The sequence below is a fragment of the Lates calcarifer genome, linkage group LG5 (genome assembly GCF_001640805.2).
Source record: "Lates calcarifer isolate ASB-BC8 linkage group LG5, TLL_Latcal_v3, whole genome shotgun sequence".
NCBI classification, from domain to species: Eukaryota; Metazoa; Chordata; class Actinopteri; family Centropomidae; genus Lates; species Lates calcarifer.
The window spans coordinates 28,840,378-28,862,827 of record NC_066837.1 but is presented as its reverse complement, the minus strand read 5'-3'; the positions used below and the strand labels follow the sequence as shown (position 1 = coordinate 28,862,827).

At 38.2% G+C, this 22,450-nt stretch overlaps 1 protein-coding gene across 4 annotated transcripts in view; it reads left to right on the top strand.

Moving 5' to 3' along the window:
- The window catches only part of LOC108900100 (glutamate receptor 2), a 104,873-nt gene that overhangs the window by 77,887 nt on the left and 4,536 nt on the right, over nt 1-22,450 (top strand). The window contains exons 17-19 of one of the 4 annotated variants that reach the window (XM_018700946.2): nt 8,699-8,813; nt 12,086-12,220; nt 16,154-16,329. In XM_018700946.2, the coding sequence (XP_018556462.1) occupies nt 8,699-8,813; nt 12,086-12,220; nt 16,154-16,324 (421 nt within the window). In that variant the 3' untranslated portion in view covers nt 16,325-16,329. Of the gene's footprint in view, nt 1-7,671; nt 7,787-8,698; nt 8,814-12,085; nt 12,221-16,153; nt 16,330-22,450 lie in introns of all 4 variants that reach the window. The other 3 variants (XM_018700945.2, XM_018700948.2, XM_018700947.2) reach the window with 3 other exon arrangements.

Sequence of the window (22,450 nt, the reverse complement as noted above, 5' to 3'; positions counted from 1 at the left end):
CTTTATTACTATTATGTAAAAATGTCTTCCTGCTGGATTGAGGCCCTTGAAAAAATCAGTGAAAAAAAGGCCCATTAAATGAAATCACTAGGCCAGCTGCGCTGATAATTTAGATAATTTAGACTTGTCTACAGATTCAGGCAAGTCTTTGCTGTGGTGTAAATTAGTGAGAGAGTTTCGCAAAATGAAGACTGAATAATTTTTTGAAACCTAAAATAATTCAAGTATTCTAATTATATGGAATGATTACATTAAGTAACCCAAAGTTAATTTTCTAACTTTGTCAGGTATTTCACTGTGGGAAAATAAACCACTCCTGGGTTGCATAAGCTCTCATAAAATATGTTGATCAGGGAAGGGAATCATATGCAGATCCTAAAGCACTGGTTTCCAGCACTGTTTGTGCCAAGGATGGCCCAGAGACATCTAGTCTATAAAAATGTGCATTGTCATAATTCTCATTCACTAACACTCGCTTAAACGGGGCACACAAAGAGGCCATGCCTCTGATGGAATAGGCTGTGAGACCATACACCTTCACTCCAGGGATATGGCCTCCAGTGTGACAGCCTATGGCTTGCATTCATGGAGTGTGCCCCAGGACATAAACAGATGATCAGCTTTCCTGAAACCTGGTGTCATGCTTACAAGCACATGTAGAGTCCACACAGGGCGTAATGTGTTAATCCTTTGCTTCTGTACTGAGGAGAATGGTGGGTGAAAAGTGGAAAGATCTGCTATGGGGCACCTAAAAGCTAAATTTACCTCTTTAGGATAAAAATCTGTATTTGGCTACAGGCATACCTCAGAGAGTCCTGGTGCAAAATCCAAATAAGAGGGACAGATGGCTAAAGCTTGTAAGTCACTTGCACACTGTGGGTAAAGCTAAGCAATGCAGTGTAATTTAAGACAAACTTTGGTAGGAGGGCTGGAGTTGTTGCCCAGTGCTTGGGTGGCTACTAAAGGTCTATCAGGATTAGTAACAAATCCTGCTCCCTCACTCTGGGCAGAGAGAGTGAGATCAGACTGAGAGGAGGAAAGTCATAGAGCAGAACAGAATGGAGTAGTGCATACACTCCATTAATAGAGAGAGTTATTTTTACTCTGTGGTCTAGGTGATCACAAGTACACAGTCATATGATACACCCCCAATAGCCCCAAAGATAATTTCTGAAGATGTCACTTATTTTGACTTACAGTTGCAAGAAAAAGTATGTGAACCCTTTGGAATTTCAGGGGTTTTTTTTTGCATTAATTTCTCCTAAAATGTGATCTGATCTTCATCTAAGTCAAGGGTATTGACAAATATAATGTGCCTAAAATAATAACACAAAAAAATTCTGACCTTTTATGTTTTTGTTGAGAGCAACCATAAAAACCTCATAGTGCAAATGGAAAAAGTATGTCAACCCTTGAATTAATGACCTCAAAAAAGCTAATTGGAGTCAGGTGTTAGCATACCTGGAGTCTTGTTAAGAAAATGAGTTTGGAGGTGTGGACTAGAGCTACTTTGACTGATAAAAACCACTCAAACTTTTTGACTTTACTCATCACAAGAAGAATATGCTTATGTGAGCCATGCTTCACTAAAAAGTTTTGTTGATTGAGAATTGTTGATTTACATAAAGCTGGAAAGGGTTATAAAGTAATTTCAAAGACTTTAGAAATTCACCAGTCTACAGTTAGGCAAACAATCTACAAATGGAAACACTTTGGGACTGTGGCTACTCTACTGAGAAGTGGGTACCCAGTCAAAATGACCCCAAGAGCACAAGAAGACTGATCAATGAGGTAAAGAAACAACCCTGAGTGACAGCCAAAGATTTGAAGGCATCATTGGAGCTGGCTAACATCTGTGTTTATGAGTCTACAGTACGTAAAACATTGAACAAGCAGGGTGTCTATGGCAGGACACCACGAAGGAAGCCGCTGCTTACTAAAAAGAACATTGCTGCACGCCTGAAGTTTGTGAAAGAGCACATTGACACTCCACAGCGGTATTGGCAAAATGTTTTGTGGACTGATGAAACTAAGATTGAACTATTTGGAAAGAACATGCAGCACTACATCTGGCATAAAGCGGGCACTGCACATCATCATGAAAACATCATCCCAACTGTAAAGTATGGTGGAGGAAACATCATGATTTGGGCCTGTTTTGCTGCATCAGGGCCTGGCCAGCTTGCAATCATTGAGGGGAAGATGAATTCCCAAGTGTATCAAAAAATTCTTCAGGATAATGTGAGAATGTCTGTATGTCAGCTGAAACTCTGTAGAAGTTGGGTGATGCAACAGGACAATGAGCCAAAACACTGGAGCAATTCCACAACAGAATGGCTTCAGAACAACAAAATCCACCTTTTGGAGTAGCCAAGTCAGAGCCCAGACCTCAGTCCAATAGAGATGCTATGGAATGATGTGAAGAGAGCCATACACATGAGACATCCAAAGAATATGACAGAGCTAAAGCAGCTCTGCCAGGAAGAATGGGCTAAAATTCCTCCTGAACGATGTGCAGGTCTGATCCACAGCTACAGGAAGCGCTTGGTTGAGGTTATTGCTGCCAAGGGGGGGTCAACCAGCTATTAATTCCAAGGGTTCTCTTACCTTTTCCACTACCATTTTGAATGTTGAATGAGTGTGTTCAATAAAGACATGAAAGAAAGTATTATTTTAGGCACATTATATTTCTTAATACCCTTGACTTAGATGAAGATCAGATCACATTTTAGGAGATATTAATGCAGAAAACCCTGAAATTCCAAAGGGTTCACATACTTTTTCTTGCAACTGTATTTTCATCCCCAAAATATTCTGCACATTACACAAGTTCTCATTGGCTCCTTGCCCAGTTGATTTTGAACCCAAAATCCCTGTGGTGATTTAACTGCCTGCTCTCCTGTATATGAGTATATGAGATGAGTTAGATCCTCTAACTCTGATAATATTCCGATGCTGTCATTTCTCAGTGGTGTCAGGGCTTCCTCACTCACTTACTGAGTACCCTGGGCGCTACTGGAAGACCAAATGTAATTTTACACCCATAGGCCATGCCTTGGTAGTTACAAAGCAATAATCTGAATAAATTGAACAACAGTGAACTATGTGTGTCAACATTCTGGAAGGGCATTTTGTATTTGTATGCCCAAGTCCATGAGGACTTAATTTTGGGCTGTTGATCAGTCTGTTGTCTTGCTGCCTGTCTCTGCATCCTGGTACCCCCATCCCATATAGAACTTGATTTATGTTCTAGGCTGCCAGCCATTGTATGCCCAGTTTGGATGCCGTACATTTGGAAGCCTTTTATAGGTTGTTGTAAACTGGAGGAACAGTGTCAGTTGAACTGGGAGGTCTAAGGGGTCTGTTGGACAGGAAAGGTGGATTCATCCTCTTCTTTGTCCATGTCATCTTTGTTGAAGAAATCAGCACCCAGCATGTTCCAACTAGTCTGTCACCAACAGAAGTGATGTCATGGGAGCTTTGAGGCAAAATACAGTGAAAACACAGAATGAGATTAGAAAAAGAATACTTTATTTGTTGTTACTTCCATGATATTCCCCAGGTATTTAACCTTCACGGGTATTTAACATCTAACATTTGTGTTTTAAAGGGTTATGTAATTTGTGAGTATACATATAAAGAAAGGAAGAGGAAAGTCCTCTCTTGGTACTGTTACTGCTCACTCATCAAAAAGAAAGTACTGAAGTATTAAAGAAAGTACATAATATGTACTATATATATAACACAGTTATTTATAGTACTATATATAACGCAGTTTAAAAGACAAAACTAAAAAGTAGTAGTTCTGGTTATTGTTAATTACAAGTAGGAATTATAGGAATTTTGGGTTTTAATGATTTTAACAGTTCTTTTCCCTACATATTAACCGGTGCTAACTCCATATATACACCAACCTACACTATTCTGCTTTCCATCTCATTACTACAAAATTCCTGAAAACTCAATATATTGAGCTCTCAAACTGAACTGGATAATTGGATAGTCTTAATTACTCCCATGGGTGTGGTTACAACCACAAGATGACACTATGCAAACTAACTACATTGAAAATTAATCTCAAAACCAACAAATATATTGAAAATATTATCAAAGAATTCCAAAAATATATACAAAATTACTGAAAAAAAAGTCAAAGGAATATATATAGTAGCAGTACAGAGAGAATTTATATTTTAAAAAAAACTGAGTTCCATTCTGTGGGCAGAAATATGTTTTTATTTTAATCATTTACATTTGAATTTGAAATGGTCAACTTCCATCCGTTAGCTGTACTGCTTATCCTTCAGGGTCATGGGGGGCTGGAGCCAGTCCCATCTGACATTAGACTAGAGGTAGGATACACCATGTGACATATAGAGACAAACAACCATTCACACTCACATTTACACATCAACCCTTTGGGTTATTTAGAGTCACCAGTTAACCTGCATGTCTTTGGATTGTGGGAGGAAGCTGGAGAACCCAGAGGAAACCCACACAGGTACAGGGAGAGCATGCAAACTCCACACAGAAAAGGCTCCGGGCAAACAGCAAACAGTTCTAACCACTGAGTTTTAGAGCAAATTAATTTAGTTTCATAATATTACATTTAGTTTTACTGGAAATGATGTGATGCAAAATCCATTTTATTTTAGTTTTTACACAATTATCATGCTTTCCATAACCCACTATTCATTTAAGTAATGAGTTGTGATTAAATAGTTGTGATCAACAAGATACAATCTGTTAAGCATATACATTTTATGACCATAAGGCTCCACTTCAAAACAATGGCAATACAATGATAGAGAAATGGGCCTATTTGTCTGTGTTAGTCTCACCCCTATATACTCTATGTGAATGTGTATTTGTGTGCCTGCCAAGTAGAGATTGGAGAGTTGTTTTCAGTGACAAATATTAGTAAAACAACTAATGACAAAACACATTAAAACTGCATAGATTGCACAGACAGGGGACACCCTCATTAGATGGACTACTTTGTACACAACTTGATGTTTTTGCAGTGACCATTAAAAAGTCCAGTGAATTCTGCTTTTTCTATACATGGCACACAGTCATTTATGGGATTTATAAATGAACAAATGCCATTGGGCTTTTTACAGCATCTAAAACGCATTGCAAACACTAAGGCATGCAGTATTGTCAAAGTAACAGACTTATGTCATATGAAGAAAACATAAACTATACCTCAGCCTCACACTATAATTTTACAATTTAAAGTGTCTTAGAACACTTCATTTTTTGCCATTGAACATTTATACCAATTAATATTAAATGCCCCAAATCATGTTTTTAAAATTAATTATGATGTAATGTAACTTCATGCAGAAATATATATCATCAAGTATGTTATACATAGTTTAGGTTTCCTGTTAATGAGTCATTTTCTCCTGGTTTGTGTGTAAAGTGATTGTTCATTCTCAAATTATACTTATTTATTGCCCATAGGGAAGGGTATATTGACAGGGAAGAAAAGGGAGCTAGTGTCCTGGAAATCAACAGATATTGACAAACTTCTTAAAGAAGAAAATTGTCATTCAGTTGATCAAGAATATTTAATTGATTGTAATTTTGATTGAATTTAAATTTAATTGAATAATATTTTAATTTAGAACTGATACTGTGTTAAATTGGAATTTTGGATAAACTCAGTCATTTTATTGTTGCAGTATGTGATTTAGTTTTAGATCCCGGATAAATACCTCAACCATGAAGGTTATGTTTTCACCTATGTCTCTTTGTTGGTGTATTTGTTTATTTCTCAGCAAGATTACCCACACAAGAGCTAGACAGATATGTGTATGGTTGTTTTGCCATTCTAGTTTGCTAAACGAATTAAACAAAAATGTGTATTTGAGCAGGTAGAAGAACTAGACAGGGCATCATTAGACCGTATTTATAATTTCTTATTTATTTATTGAATAGATTAATAAAAAATAAATAAATAAATAAGGTCTAATTCTTAATGACACAATTTCTGATCAGTCAGGAACAGGTGTGGTTTTAATTATTTTAACTATTTACACCCACAAGAGGCCTAATTCTCCTTTACAAACATTGACTAGAAAATTTTCCTTGGGGCTACTTCTGGCTGGCTACGTTTTCACACTGGCTGGCTACTCTATATCCTTGTGGAAAGCTCTGCAATTATTCAAGTTGAGCAATACAATTTCAAATCTAAATGATTCAATTCAATATGAGTTTCTAGTGACATATTTTTCTGCCCATGTCAATCCCATAAAATTAAGACTAAATTACACAACCCTTTAAAACAAAACAATGACATATGAGAGATTTCTTAGAAAATGTTAGCAGGAAATTAGGGGACCCTTGTCTTAAGGCACATGATACAAGTGTTCTGTTATAAGTTTAGAAAGAGATTGATTGGTTAGAAAAATTGTCAAAGCAATAATTTGTTGTCTCCATGTGTAAGCATCGGTCAGTGGCTAACTTTGTGCAACTACCCCCTGGTCTGGTCATGCTGGAACTTGAGTTACTAGTTTAGGCTAATGAAAATATACCAGAATTTAAGAATACAGTAGTAGTTTGTGGAAGTAGGATACCCCACTTCCCCCTGCAGGACTGACTGAAAGCCCTGATACAGAACTATTAAGCAGAAGCATCTGAGAGCTGAGGGCAGCTGAGAGTCTGAACTTTGAAACACCTAGATCTTTCCTCTTGAGGCATGCCACTCTGTTGAGTGAAGTGAGCAGAATGGTGCCCCTTTTCCTTTGTTTGGCCTTTATCCACAACAAATTTTCCCTTTGCATTAATCCTGTACAAAATTAACCTTATCCTTGATTATCCTGATGACTACCAATTATTACAACTTATTTATTGTATTTCTGTTAATTTCAATTTATTTCAGTTTTAACAGGTAGGAACACATTGGAACATGGTTATATCTTTAAAATAAGATATAACAGTGGTCAGACCTGATTCAACTTATTGTACATGTTTAAGATATTGATTATCTGACCTCTTCTTTTTGTTGCCCTTTGTTGGTGATGTTACCAACCTGTGGATTCCAAGATCTATTTTGTATGTCATCATAACCAATATAGCTGATGGCCAGTGCTACAAAAAACACAATTAAAAGTAAAAACACACTTTCACACAAAAATGGCTTGCAGAGAGAAGATTGACCAGACAACAGCAAAGTTTTATTAACTTTGGATAATTACTTTGTAAGATATAATTTACCGCTGGCAACATTTAACATTTCAACTGGCAAAAGTAATGTATAGTGCTAGCTAACAATGAGAAGCTGACAAGTGGATGTTTTGTACTGCGTTATTTGTTTATAAAAACAAGAGCATATGAGAAATTATTTGATAAGAGACTTGTAATTTATCAGCTTAGAACTGGCTATGAGAACCCAGCCATGTGTCTACAGTTCTCTGAAGACACATCAAATGATTTTGACTTAAACATATTATTCAACATTCTTACCTGGCATGGTTATTCAGACGATTGAGCATAACTGCTAAGATAGAATTCTGATGAGTTTGCTGCTAAGAAAATGGAGCTTTTCAGCTTTGTGTACTCTGCCTATACTAAGGATTAAGATATTATGTTGCTAACATGCATACCAGCAGGAAGACTGACATGACAACAACTGAACTGCTAACAGCCACTGTGTTCATATAGAAATGCGGTGAACCTGGCGGTGTTAAAGTTGAACGAGCAGGGGCTGCTGGACAAACTGAAAAACAAGTGGTGGTATGACAAGGGAGAATGCGGCAGCGGAGGAGGGGAGAGCAAGGTTAATACACACACACACACACACACACACACACATATACACTAAAACACACAACCATGAAGGTAACACTGGGTTATCATGTGCAAAAAGAATGTAAAGAAGCAGCACAGTTACAACGCCCATGTGAACACAAAATCTAGTAATGTTAAGGTCTTGCTTTTCACTTACATATGAGAACAAATTAATGCTTATAGATGTTGTGTATAGATACTAGATTAAGCAGATGTTGGTAAGCATCAACAACATGTAGCGTTATAGTATGTGCTGCTTCTTTCACCGATGTGTTGCATCCTGTTTGGTTGAGGTCAGGGTTAGGGCAGGCTTCAGGGGCAAGGCTAGGGTCAGGTGACCTCACACCAGATGGCAGCAACAGTGCAAGAGAAAGGCTGTTGATAAAGATTGTGTGCAACCTGGTCAAGCTTTGTTTATCTGTTGCTCTGGCCTGGGGGAGTTCTGCTGCTGAAAAAGCAGAAAGGCTATTCAACGCAGCACCTCTCATTCTCTGTCTCAGGGGCCAAACAGAGACACCCTGATAACACAAGACTTTGTCAGCTTTGTCAGACTAAGTAGTCTATGCATGGTCCTGAGGGCTGTAATAATCTCCAGAGCAAATCCTCTTACCAATTAGCATTTGACAATAGATGGAGAGAGAGCTTAAATATTTGCTCTAAAATTCTCTCTTGCAAAATGAACTAATCACACATTTCAGCATGTTTTTAAATTGAAAGTAATACTGCAAAATGTAAAGCCAAGCTCTAACGTTGTATCATTCATGGTAGATAATGTTCTATAATAATAACAAACATGATTGGGCTCTCTCTTGGTTGCTAGACAAGAGTGTGAGAAACGCTGCCCCACTAATAACATAAGATAACATTGATAATGATGTTATTTATGTTATTCCCATTGAAGAGTGCCAGTAAACCTTGCCGTATTGAAACTGAATGAGCAAGGGACCCTAGACAAGATGAAAAACAAGTGGTGGTACGATAAAGGAGAGTGTGGCTTCAAGGACTCCACCAATAAGGTTAGTTTGAATATGTCTGTGGATTAATCAAACACACTGTCTGTTCACATATTTAACATGCACAGTAAGCTTGGCTCTGTATGAGTCAGGAAAAGAAAGCGTAACTGCACTTTCAGATTACAGTAGCCCTATGTGTCTGTATGTTTAAAAGAGAAAAAAAACAAGACAGCATGGCTGGTACAGGTTAGTCACATCTGTTTGTAATGTCAGTGACACTCTTAGGTTGAAGCATGGAGGTGAAACTGTCAAACTGTAAGCATAATGCTGAAAAAAAAAAACAAGTGGTAAAACAGAAAATAGAGCATAACAAGCATTAAGATAAAGCATTAAGATAAAGTCAAACCCATTAAATACACTGTGTATTAGCAGTTAGGTTTTTTTTTTTGCTGTTGAATATTCACTTATTCTGACCATTCCATCACAATTTTAAGTCTGTCTGTCCATCTGTCTAAAATCCTGTTTAGACAGCGCTGATATACTTCATCTATGTATATATATATATATATATATCTTTAATGGCAACAACACCCCCCAATGTAAGAATAACATTTCATTATAACACAATGTTCTGCTGAGGAACCTTTGGTCCTGACATTCATTTGGATGTTACTTTGTCACATACCACCCACCTAAATATTGTCACAAACCGAGCACACACCCCTCCAATGACAACAACACTCCCCAATGTAAGGGGCCTCCCCCAGCAGGATAATGTTCCCACCACACCACAAAAACTGCTCAGAAATGTGTCAGTGAACATCAGTGAGGTGTTGACCTGGCCTCCGGACTCCCCAGATCCCAATCTGACCCAGCATCTGTGGGATGATCTAGAACAAATCAGATCCATGGAGGCCCTATCCCGCAACCCACAGGACCCAAAGGATCTGCTTCCAATGTCCCAGTGCCAGACAATACAGGAGATAACAGGTCAGAGCTGTTTTGCCAATATGAGGGGGAACTATGCAATATTAGGCAGGTCTCACAGGTGCTGAATCAGATTGGGATCTGGGGATGGGTGTGTGCTTGGTCTGTGACAATATTTAGGTGGGTGGTACGTGACAAAGTAACTTCCAAATGAATGGCAGGACCAAAGGTTCTTCAGCAGAACAGTGTGTTATGACGTGATGATCGATGTTAGTCACTTAATCCACCAGTGGTCATATTATTATGGCTGATTATATATATATATATATATATATATATATATATATATATATATATATATATATATATATATATATATATATATATACATATACATATATATATATATACACACCCACACACACACACACACATACACATATACACATATACATACATACATATACATATACATATATATTTGCCTATATATATAGGAACTTTTCATTCATAATGTTCAAAATGGAACAGGCAGTCTTATATGACAGTTTTAGGAGCGCTAATTATGGTGATGATCAAATGTGGCCTGTGCTGCTGAACATACATGAAAAATGTGGTTCTCAACAGCCTGAAATGAGTGATTTACAACAACTTTATTCAGTTAAGAGAATTTGGTGAATCCAACTTGGAACACTCATACGAACAAGCATCACAGAAAAAAGAAAAGTTCAGGATGACAATACAGATGTGTTCTTGCAATTAGGTCTATTGTGTTTATCCATGATTCACTGTTTTGTTGAGAAACAATGAGAGTAAACAGATCTGTGTTGATTGAAGGTCTCAGTATGTTTGAAAGGAATAGTGTCTGACCTAGGCATGGGCTGGTTACCGGTTTCAAGGTATACCCCTCCCCATCCAGTCTGTGTGAGTGAACAGTCAGGTCTGATCAGACTACCTGTATTCATGATAACAGAAGGAGGTGACACTCGAACATTTCCCCCTCATCAAAAAACAAAATCGGTTGTGTGGGAATATTTTGAATATAGAAGAGGAGACAATACTTAAAACTTGGTTTCATGTCTATGAGAGCAACACCCATCACTCTGTGCCAAATTCAAGGTGATGCTGTCCTGAAATGAATGTATGCAACAGGTGCAAGAGTTAGCATGTCTAGCATAGGCTTGCTACTGCGGCAGATAACAACTAACTAGCTAACATCAGCTAGTTTCCCCACTACTGATAATTCACAGAGTGGAAATGAGCAGATTTTTGAGCTTAGGTTCTTTTAAGAGAATGTTATTTTTTACAGAAAATAATTTATTTTATTAGTTTAACTTAACATACACATTTACTAATGTTCCAAATATTCTGTGTTGTTTAAAAATAAAATAGATTGTGTTCAGTGGAAAAAAGTTGTTTTTCTTACCAAGCATTTCAAAATAATTAATTTTAGAGCTGCATTTGCCATTGCCCTCCCTGTACCTGTGTGGGTTCCTTCTGGGTGCCCCAGCTTCCTCCCACAGTCCAAAAATATGCAGGTTAATGGATGACTCTAAATTGCCTGTAGGCATGAACTGTTGTTTGTCTCTATAGGTCAGCCTTGCAATAGACTTTACAGGGCCCCCTGTGATCCTTAAGGATAAGCAATATAGGTATTGGATTGGTGGATGCTGGTCTCTTATGGCTTTAAGGGAACCTATTATGCTATATTTTAATCTCAGTCTCCACTACATTAGCTTTGCATGATACACAGTTTAGAGAAATCTTCATATATCTTGTACTGGCACTTTATGCAGCACCGGAATTCATTCTATGTCTGAAATCCACTCTTCCACTCCCACTCTGTTCTAATTGATCAGCTTCCAGAAACTTGAAAGTAGAGAAAATGTTAGAACCTGGCATTAATAGTAATCTGAAGCCAGTGCTTTTTGCTCACTGGGATTGCCTCTATACATTTACCTCATCATTTGAAACTTTGGCCACATTTAATTAAAACATTCAACATTGTAAAATTATATATATGACAGAGTATATATAAAAAGTCATATATATATATGACTTTTAACTTCTCAACTTGATGCAGTGATGTACACAGGTTCTCCAGGACCCTGTGACATCACTACTGGGTGTGGTTACAGGTACAACAAAGCGCACTTATGATGCCAACCATCACACCCTTAAAAAGCAGCCAGCTTCAGCTGTTTTCTGAGGTCATCCAGAGTGGGCAGTGCAATCCTTCCAATAGAGTTCCAAAAACACACACACACACACATACACATATGCATGTGTGAGCTTGTGTACAGCATATCAGTCATTACATTTACCTATTGACATAAAAACACCCCACTAACCCCGCTTTTCTGTGGGTGGCTGCCCTCTTCTTTCCTGTGTGTGTATGTGTGTACCAGGAGAAGACCAGTGCTCTGTCTCTTAGTAATGTAGCAGGGGTGTTCTACATCCTCGTTGGAGGTCTGGGTCTGGCCATGATGGTAGCGCTGGTAGAGTTCTGCTACAAGAGTCGTGCTGAGGCCAAAAAAATGAAGGTACCAATTTTGATTACTTAAATCAATAAATACAATTAGTATATTACTGCTGTTGATATTAAATCTTCTGTATGTAGGATTATCACTAAAAATACTATCTAAAATCTTAAAAGAGTGTAATGAGTGATATGACACTCATTACACTCATTGACAAATGAACATGTCTTCCAGTCAGAAAAGCAGAAAAACAAAATCCTACATGCTTAATGCAGTGTGTATTGTTGTATTTCCATATGTGTGAAATTCATACCAACTTACTGAATATTTGATATTTATGCCATTCTGTCAAGAAGACTTGACACTTACACACAGAGTCAACAAGACCTTTCACAGTATGTATTCTTATCTGCATTTGTAGTCTTGTGGACTTCTGAAAGCTCAAAATTTACAAACCCAAGTGCTGTTCCAAGCCAAGTACTGCCCCAAATTACCAGAAATGTTCTTATCTTATTACTCTTACCAGTTTTGTCAATAATACTTTGGGTGCTGACTTGTGTGGCCCCATGGTTGCCAAGTATCCCAGAGTTTTTGCTACCAGCCAGTGGCAATGGTTGGTGGATTTTGCGTTTGATTTTGAGTCAGCTCAATAGCAAATTTTTAAATATGTTTTTTTTTTTTTTTTATAATTGCCATTCTAGGGCTGCTGTTATGATTAAGTTTTGACAATTCTTCTAGAAAATAGTAACCATTTAGATTTCAAATATCTGCCCTAATTATCAAAATGCTATCTATTTTGTTCAGTGTTTTTGGAGGCATTAAGATTTGGTGTCTAATGTCCGTCACCATCGTATCTGCAAAAGCCCTTTGTTAATTCACAGCTAGTTCTGATATCTCTGCTCTGTGGCATTTTGATATATACAGCTAAAGATAAATTTATTGGAAAAGTACAACAGTGCTGCCTCTGTGGACTTTGGGGTCCTTATAAACTTATCATCTACAACATCAAAGGTATGTGCCTAATATTGTGTACGTCCCCCAAAACCTTTCTGACGCATTACGGCAGGGACACTTGACCTCTTGGAATGGCCTGTGGTGTCTGGCACCAGGAGTGTCACACTGCAGGACATGCAGTGTGACACTGACACTGGATCCTTTAGGTCTTGTGGGTTGCAGGGTGGAATCTCCCCATGGATCTGACTTGTTACAGTGCATCCCATAGAAACTTGATTAGACTGGGATCTGGGGAGTTTGGAGGCCACATCCATGCCTCAGGCTCTTTGTTGTGTTCCTGAAAGCCTTTTTGAGCGATTTTTATGTTGTGTCAGGGGTAACTGTCCTACTAAGGCAGGCCATGGCCATTTGGAAGTGCCATCACTATGGTGGGTGACTCAGTGTCAGAGTAACATCCAGATGAATGCCAGGACTCAAGGTTTCTCAGCAGAATATTGCATTGTCATGAGATGATCAGTGTTATTCATTTCACCTTTCAGTGGTTTTAATGTTGTGGCTTATTGATGTATGTATAGATATTTCACCACATTTCAATAAAACTCAGTAAATGTACTGTATATAAATGACATTGAACGAAGGCAGTATTCACTCATATGTTTTATCAAATCAAAGGCCTGTAAGTAGATCTTTAGTTGAGATTCTTTTGTGCAGGACAAAAAGTTACAGTTGTGTTGAATTGTGATTCTTTAGGGCCAAGCTGTACTTAGGTGTCAGAAAGAATGGTGCTGTGTCAGTTGCAAATTGATTGCATTGTATCCTCTTGTCCTCAAGAGTCTTCATGGTCCAAGGTTGGTTCACATCCCTGCAGTGTGTCCTCCAAAAGGGCTTCTGATCCTGCATAGAGTGCAGACAAGTGTGTGACAGGTTTTGCTTAGGTTTTTATTGTTATTATTGTTGTTCTACATCTATATGTAAAACTGGTTGTGTGGACTCAAATGTAAGCAATGCAGAGGGTAAATTTTAAGAAAAGGTTGTAAAGCGTGTAAATATTGTTCAGAAAAACAGACTCATGTCAATCATAGGAAGGCACTAAATTAAAGGTCAAAAGCATTTTGTTTTATAACTCACTAAGCGTACATCGCACATTCAAATACTTTATATCCCTGTGTTCCTTATTGTGAGCCATGCCCATTTCCGCCCATTTTTGTACACAAATTCACATATTATGCAAAAACTTTTTCATACTAGCCTGAGGACAAAATTAGTGTCAAATAATTCTGTTGTTCTCAATAATTATCTAGCACAGTTTTGTATATTGTATATTGATTGTAAAAATATAATATATAATATAATATAATTTAAAACTCTGAAGGCTTCAATGCTCAATCTAATAACTGCGTAAAATGCAGAGATTCGAGGTGAGCACAGATAAATCATCCTGCCTAAGATGATGACTGTGAAAAAACTCTGCACACATAGTACATCATTCTGTACAATGAGGCTCAGACATTGAAGTAACAGAAGTGAAGTAACAGAAAAAAGTCAAGATAAAGTGTTTAAATAAAAAATAATGCTAAAAAATGTTTCCCTCATCAATTTACACTCAGTACCCCATAATGACGGAGCAAAAAAACTCAAGAAACAGTCAGCCAATCAGGAGAGAGCCTCATTAATAATAATAACAGACATACAATGGACTCTTCTTGCCAGAGCTCTAGAAAAGAGTAAGAGAGGAGATGTAAAACTCTCGAGATGTTTTTTTGGTAATTTATACCACAAATATATCTTATTATGGATATCTACATTTTTAATAAAACACGGGAGTCTGTCAGGCTAGTCTCTGTCAGGCTATTTATAGGCATAATACGCTGGGAATAATAACTCAAGTAGACCAGTGCTCAGAGTAAAAAAATGTGCACAGCTACATGTCTGGAGGTGGTGGCTCCGACAAGATTGGTAGAGACTGCAGACTCAAGCTGTAGAAGTATAATCATGGCCCTTTTATTGACACACTGACAAAAGCAACATGTCTTTCTCAGCCAAGCTTGATTAATGGCTGAGAAATTATTGCATCTGATGAAGTCCAATTTTTTTGTGCCTACATTATTCATAAAATTTTTGTTCAAGTCCACAAACCACATGTATACTGGATTGGCTAAGTGGCACGACTACTGCTATCTTTTTTTTAAACATAATATAGTGTCAGACTGTGTTTGCCAGCTATGGACAGTGCTATAGATCTATCCTGTGTAATTTAACTGTCTAATGTTTGTATCTTTGGATGCTTTATATGTGTGTAGGTGAGTTGTCTATGTGTGCTTTGTTTGTGGACTGGCTGCCCCTTGAGGGATAAATAAAGTGTCTCAAAGTGAATTGATTTTTAGCCAGTAGACACTTTGCTCAGACTAAAATCATTTCAAACATGTGAAGGTATAGACATCTTTGGAATACATCAATTTAACACAGACTACGCTGACTGCAAAAGCTTCCTGGAGCCATTGCTCACTGGGTAGCTCAGTGGTGAGCACCTCATTGCCAGGTCTGGGTCAATGGGGCCCAGTAAGGCTCAACACAGAGAAGTTACGTGGGCCTCACCAATGTCTGCCAGCCTTCTGCAAAGCTTAATACAAAGGTCTGGTGTGCTGCCAATCAGGTGGCAGGCAAAGTACCTCTTGGGGTGTGCAATCTAGCAAGCAAGAATTTTTCTCCAAAATTTCCCCTAGAAAATGTAGTACTTTACCATTGTCTTAGCTCTAGATTACTGTGTAATTTCCATCTTTTTATTTTTTGTATTATTTCCAATATGACATTTGGGTATATGCACACACATGCCGTTGTTGTCTAGTATTAAAAAAGTACTAGCACAAGTATCTCTCTCTCTCTGTTTCTCATAATACAAAATTGCTTTTGCAGTTATCTACCATTGGAACTATCTCTCAAACTATTGTTGTCACTAGAATCAGTCACACAGATAAAGAGTCATCATTGTCACATAAATCAGTAACTTTTAGTTGTAACAATGACTTTATTTTTGTTATAAAGGTGGCAGCCAACACCTTGTCGTCCCCCCAGCACACAGGGAACTACACACACACTCTGTCTTCTCCTCAACATGCCCCCAACTTCAACCTGCTGTCCCCCAGCCACCAGCCAAACTACGCCACCTATAAAGAGGGCTACAACGTTTACGGCATTGAAAGCGTCAAGATCTAACACGGGTAGGAGAGTGATGATTGATGGCTAAAACTTCCCTCACCTCACAGTCATAAATAACATTTAGACAATTAATCATTAATTGGTATTACTTCATACCATCAAACAACAAATTAAACAACTGCATTCACATTATGGTGGTGCACAGCAGCTTCAGTGGCAAACTGCATTTTCACTGACAAAAACATTCACAAAAACTTTCCTCTTTACTTGTTCTCTGTTAAACTACAATCAATAAAACTCAACATTCCCTGTGTCTTCCAGTAGATTAAGTACTCCTCTTTTATGGTAGAATATTAATTTGAAACATGTCAAGTGTTTCATTTCAACAGCGGTAACCAACAAATTATCAAAAAACTGGTAAAGTTTTTGCCACAGATATGTGTATAAATTTATCATGTTCGCCATTATAGTGCACTTAATATTTTTTCTGGCCTTTATCAGCTGATGGACAGTGGTAATGTTTTTTCTGGCTATTTTAGGCCCCACTATAAGTTGAAATACCTGCTTTTATATGAGGATTTTATGGAATATTCACACCAAATGAATAAAATGACAGACATGTCCAGGCCTGTTTGTTTTTTTCAATGATCAATCACGGTTCAGTGATATAGCCTGTTCAGAAATTAAAAACCAAAAATGAACTTGCTATACCATGATTTTGATTAGTATCATTTCATTAATATCAATTTACATTGAATCTTGTTGCTAATTAACATCACAATGAGACTAAAGTTGCCACTGAGGTTGGCTGGCATTGCCGAGTGAAATAATTTATTGTATATTCAGTGCATGATCTGAATGCAGAAATTGTCTTTGTTAAACAATGGTAACATGATGACCATCTGTAGATTAACAGTGAATACAAGGTATCTGGTCAAAACTGTATATGGCTGTGACACCCAGCAGCTTGCTCTCTTCCTCTATCCCTAACCCTTCCTTCTTCCCCTCCCCCAACACACACACACACACACACACACACACACACACACACACACACACCTATCTACCTCCACATTTCTCTTTATACTTTTTCCATCTCCGATCCTCAGTGCTGTCCCTGTTTCTCCTATTTCTTCCTTACCCTCTAGCCAATCATCCTCTTTAATGAACTAACTCATTGGCCATTCACTTCCACATGACTTCCATGTGGGAGCTTCTTTTTAGGCAGCCCCATAGTTTCATTTAAAAGATGGAGTGTTTTGGAATTGGTAGCATCTTCAAACACTGAACACCTTGGTGCAGCAAATGTAAGTGTAATACCACTGTGTTACAAGGGTAAACGCCACTGTTGCCTTTCTGTTGACTCAGTCTGAATTCCATTGGGGCAGGCTGTGTTGCCACTTTAGATAAACTTGTCATTTCAGAGGGGCTTTTGTTCTGGTAAAACATTCCACATTTATTTTTCACCAAAACCATGTCCTTATTCAGTCCAAGAATTGTGCATTTGCCAAAGAAGTTCCTGGCTTCCAGGTTATTTCTGAGTGTCTGCAACCCACTGAATATGCACAGTAGTGTTACTACCATCTTGCCTCTGGGCTATGAGAATGCAAACCGCATTTTGGATCTGACACTGCTCATTCATGAACACTATGCCAGTCGGATGTATAACAGGACTTCTCCAGGACTAGCTCGGGGCTTGATACCATGGATGTGTTTATACAAGTGGCAATAGTAACCAGGAGTGAAGATAATGTTCCAAAAAGTAAGATAGTATTAAATGAGAAAATTGTTAATATTGTGGTTATTTCATATTGAGCATTAATTTATTTGTGATGTTATACGCAAAACAGGTCATCATTCTTGGATCCTTTATTGTAACTTAAAATCACTGGTTTGGAGTTCAAACTGTCCTTTGGGTATTTTTTTAAATGAGAAATGGGCTGAATATAAAAATGTAAACCATAAAATCTGCAATTAGATCAGAAAAAGGGACATCTCCAATTGGATCAAACAAAAACAACAACAACAACAAAAAAAAATAAATAAAAAAATAATGATTAGAACGACAAATAATAAAGTTCTAATGGCAGCTTTACTGCCCCTGATAGTGGGTTTAAGGGTGGAGGACAAGATGATCAGCATCCCCAGGAACTTCAGGTGGAGGTAATTCAGGTCCCGCTTCATCGTTGCAATCAGCTCCACACCTCTGATCTTCCCCACATTGTTGCTGCCCCAGATGGTGATGAGGATTTGAGGATATGGATATGGCTCAGTTTAAGCCATATAATAAATGAATGTGGTTGTCGTGAACAGATGACAGGTTGGGTGAACTTCAGTCATAAGTGCCTAAGGATGAGACACTGCTAGTAGAGGGAGATCACATTAACTATCACATTAAGTGTGACTAAATTTTACAACTAGGAGCACCAGTGCAACTTGTAAACTGCCGCCTATTCTCAGGTTGGGTCCACTGTTTCCTCTACACTGCTTTGTGAGACTATCGCCCTGTACAAAACAAGCCCACACATTGTGCAGCAGATTATTATGGACCACAGTTAATTCTTGTTGTTAAGTGACATCTCGTGGCTGTAGTATTTATGGCATTAATGAAGGAGATTACATTGTATAAGGAGCAAGAAAGTCTGCGTGAAGAAGAGGTTGGGGTGGATGGCGGAGTCAATGAAACACTTTTACAAGGGGGGACATGTCGGTTCCTGTGTGACCCCGATAGTTATTGTTGTTTCTTTAATCATAGCGCTGCTACCAAAATCTCTCTGTCCAGGGCAGGGCTGCATATTAATGCGTGCACCACACACATGGAGCGATTAGGCTCTGCAGAGAACCAGAACCAGGTTAAATTAAAATAACTTGCGTTGACGACAGTTACACTAGTTACTCGGGATGGGGGAAAATCTTAGATGCATCCTGATCTGGATGATTCTGAATCATTCACAAATGATTAGTATTTAATTAATACTAATTTATTTTTACACAGTGGAGAAAGAGAACAGGCAGGACAGAGTGACTTGTTTTTGTTGTCCTTCCGATACTCTCAGCTCCGGTGTCAGGTGAGTTCAGTCCGCTGAGAGCTGCATGCCCGTTGCAGGAATGCGCACAGCTGAAGGAGAAACTACCAGTGATATGGCGAGTTATAACATGACGACAGTGGCAGTACCTCGGCAGGAGAAACACTCCATGGTGTAGCAGGATTTTGAGTCTACAGTGTTTCCGCTGTATACATTTTGTTTTGCAGCCCGCTGTGGGAAAATTATTGTCACCGGTGCAGTGTTATGAAGTGGTGAGTGGGGATACACGGTTGAGGCAAGAGGGAGAGAGAGAAAGAAAAAGATGCATCAAGATGCATCGATAATCGCGGCCTTCACCTGAGCCTAAAAGTGTTTTTCAGGGGGTGCATTGCAATCAAAGTGTGTGTGTGTGTGTGTGTGTGTGTGTGTGTGTGTGAATATGTGACATTTTCTGGAACCATTGTGGTTGATCTCAAAAGGACCAGTTGTAACTGCAAGACTATATAAATGCATCTCCTCTCATATTGCATAATTGCCTCTGCAATCAATTATTATTAGTTTTAATAATAACTTAATTAATAACTAGCTTTGAAAGATAAGTTATCAGGGGTGTGTGTTGTAGTTGCTTTTTTGCTTTTTTCCTCTTTCACCAGTCAAACCACCACACATGGCAGGTATGTCATCAATAATAAGCCTCACCAAATTCTCTCAGGGTAGTTTCATTGTACTTACAGACTACTCCACATCACTAAAGATGTCCCTTTCCCTGTTGTCCCGTGCATGGCAGCCACATCCAAGAGCTCCTAACTGACAGACTGCCTTCACGCTAACTGCGCGCTTCCTCAGCCAGATTTTCCGTTGTTCCCAGACTCTGCAATAGTGTCTCTTGACAAGCTAACACTGTTAAAAGCCTGTCTCTGGTCAGGGCACACCTGCTCACATACCTTCAACATACACTGCTTTAAAAATGTACCCTCTGAAAAACACTTCTAAGCTCAGGGCTTTTCTTGAGCCATAATAAAGCTGGCTGAGAATGCAGGGTGCTTTTTAATTCTTGGACCTTCTGTTGCTTTTCTTGGTGGCTAAGGTTAGCATACTTTGACCTGTGTATGATGTCTAAGTGCCATGTCTGATATTGAGATACTGCTATCCAGTGGCTAGATGCTTTCATTGCACAGGTAACAAAATAGAGATGCATTCACTGTACTTATGTAAAGCGGAATAGAATTGTATTTTACAATAATCATAGTCCAAAAGCTCTCATGGGCCTCATAAAATGAAGTGGCAGGCCTTGAGTTTGACACATCTGGTTTAAGTGGTGGCTTTACGTGGCTTGTAACAGCAAAGGTTGTCCATTGCCTCATGATGTGATGGCACACCCAACTGGGGACAAGCACAACATCATGGGAGTTGCTAGAAGGTGTATGAGAGATATTTGCCAGTTTTTGCAGTGATTATGCAAATTTGCTAAAAATCTTGGTTTGGTGGCCTTCATTTTTGAAGTCAGTAGGACCCAAGGTGTGTTGGGGGGGGGGGGCTGGCCATTCAAATGTTGTTCCAGCTCACAGCAAATTGAGCAAATACATAAAAGTCAAATAATCAAGCCATGTCCACATTTAATCAATACTATACATCAGAAATTGATTCATTTTGCCCCTAGACATGCACACTAATTTTTAGAGAAATTCTGTCCACCAATTTTTCACATATATGTTTGTAGCATTTGTAGCGCCTCATACAGGTTGAGGTAAAAATGCTTTGGTAGACTTATTTCTGAACACAAACCAAAGGCATGCCAAAATTTGTTATGGACCAATGATTAACGAGGTATTGCCCCTTAAATGCAAGGATATTTTGGTAGATTGCGGACATGGGTTTTGGCCAGTCTTGCTCTGTGATAGAAATATGTAACTCTACTGTTGGCAAAAAAATTTGATCCTACCATCTGCTTTCCTCAACAGAAAATAAAATTCATTGGACCAGGCTACATTTTTCCAGTCTTAAGCTGTCCAGTTTTGGTGAGCCTGTGCTCACAGCAACCTTAGATCTTTGCTCTTGGCTGACCGGAATGGGACCTGATGTGACATGTGGTCCTAGGCTGTTGTAACCATTCCATCTCAAGTTACACCTTCTGTGTTATGCATTCCGAGATGTTTTTTCTGCACAACAGCTGTAGTTATACTGAGTTACAGTAGACTCTGACGGCTCCAACCAGTTTGGCCATTCTTCTCTGACCTCTCCCCAACAAAGTGTTTCTGTCCACAGAACTGTTACATACTAATGTTTTTTATTTTTCACACCATTCAGAGTAAACTCTATAGACTTGTGCATAAAATCCTAGGAGAGTAGACAACAGTTTCAAAACTACTCAAACCAGCCCATCTGGCACCAACAGTCATGCCATGGTCAAAGTCACTGAGATCAAAAATTTACCATTCTGATGTTGATGTGAACATTAACTGAACCTCCTAACCTGTATCTGCATCATTTTATGCACTGCAGTTTTGCCACGTGATTGGCTGATTGGGTAATTGCATTATGTGTTTATGTCACCACAGGTGTTTAGTAACGCATTATATCTTAAATCTATATCTAAAATACTATTATTCATAACATTTTGTTTAAGAAATCAGTCTCCATAGAAATATATTCATATCAAGAAGATAATGTGAGAAGTTTCTTGCCTCCAAGCCAGAGTTCACTGTTCCTTCCTTAATAATATGATTTGATCAAATGTTTGTTAACACTTTTGGCCATATATCAACATACAAATATATAACTCTAAATATTGATTTTATGCTCATTGTCGATTCATTCATTACATAATACTACAGCATGTCTTGCTGCATTCAGTGGCTTCAGGAAATTTTGGTGTAGATTTTATTATGTAATTATTAACATTTCTGTCTCTCTCTCTCTTTCTATCTTCTATCTTCTATCTCTCCCCCCCGTGTACATATATTTGGAGTGGCTTCATAAAGTATTCAGACCCTTTTACTTTTTGCACACTTCATTGTTTTGTATTATTGTATGTTATTTTATTTAAAATGGATAAAATTGTCATTTTTGCCCATTAGTTTACACCCAATAAGCAATAAGTCAAATATATAATATATAATATACAAAGTCATATATATATATATACACAAAGGGCCTT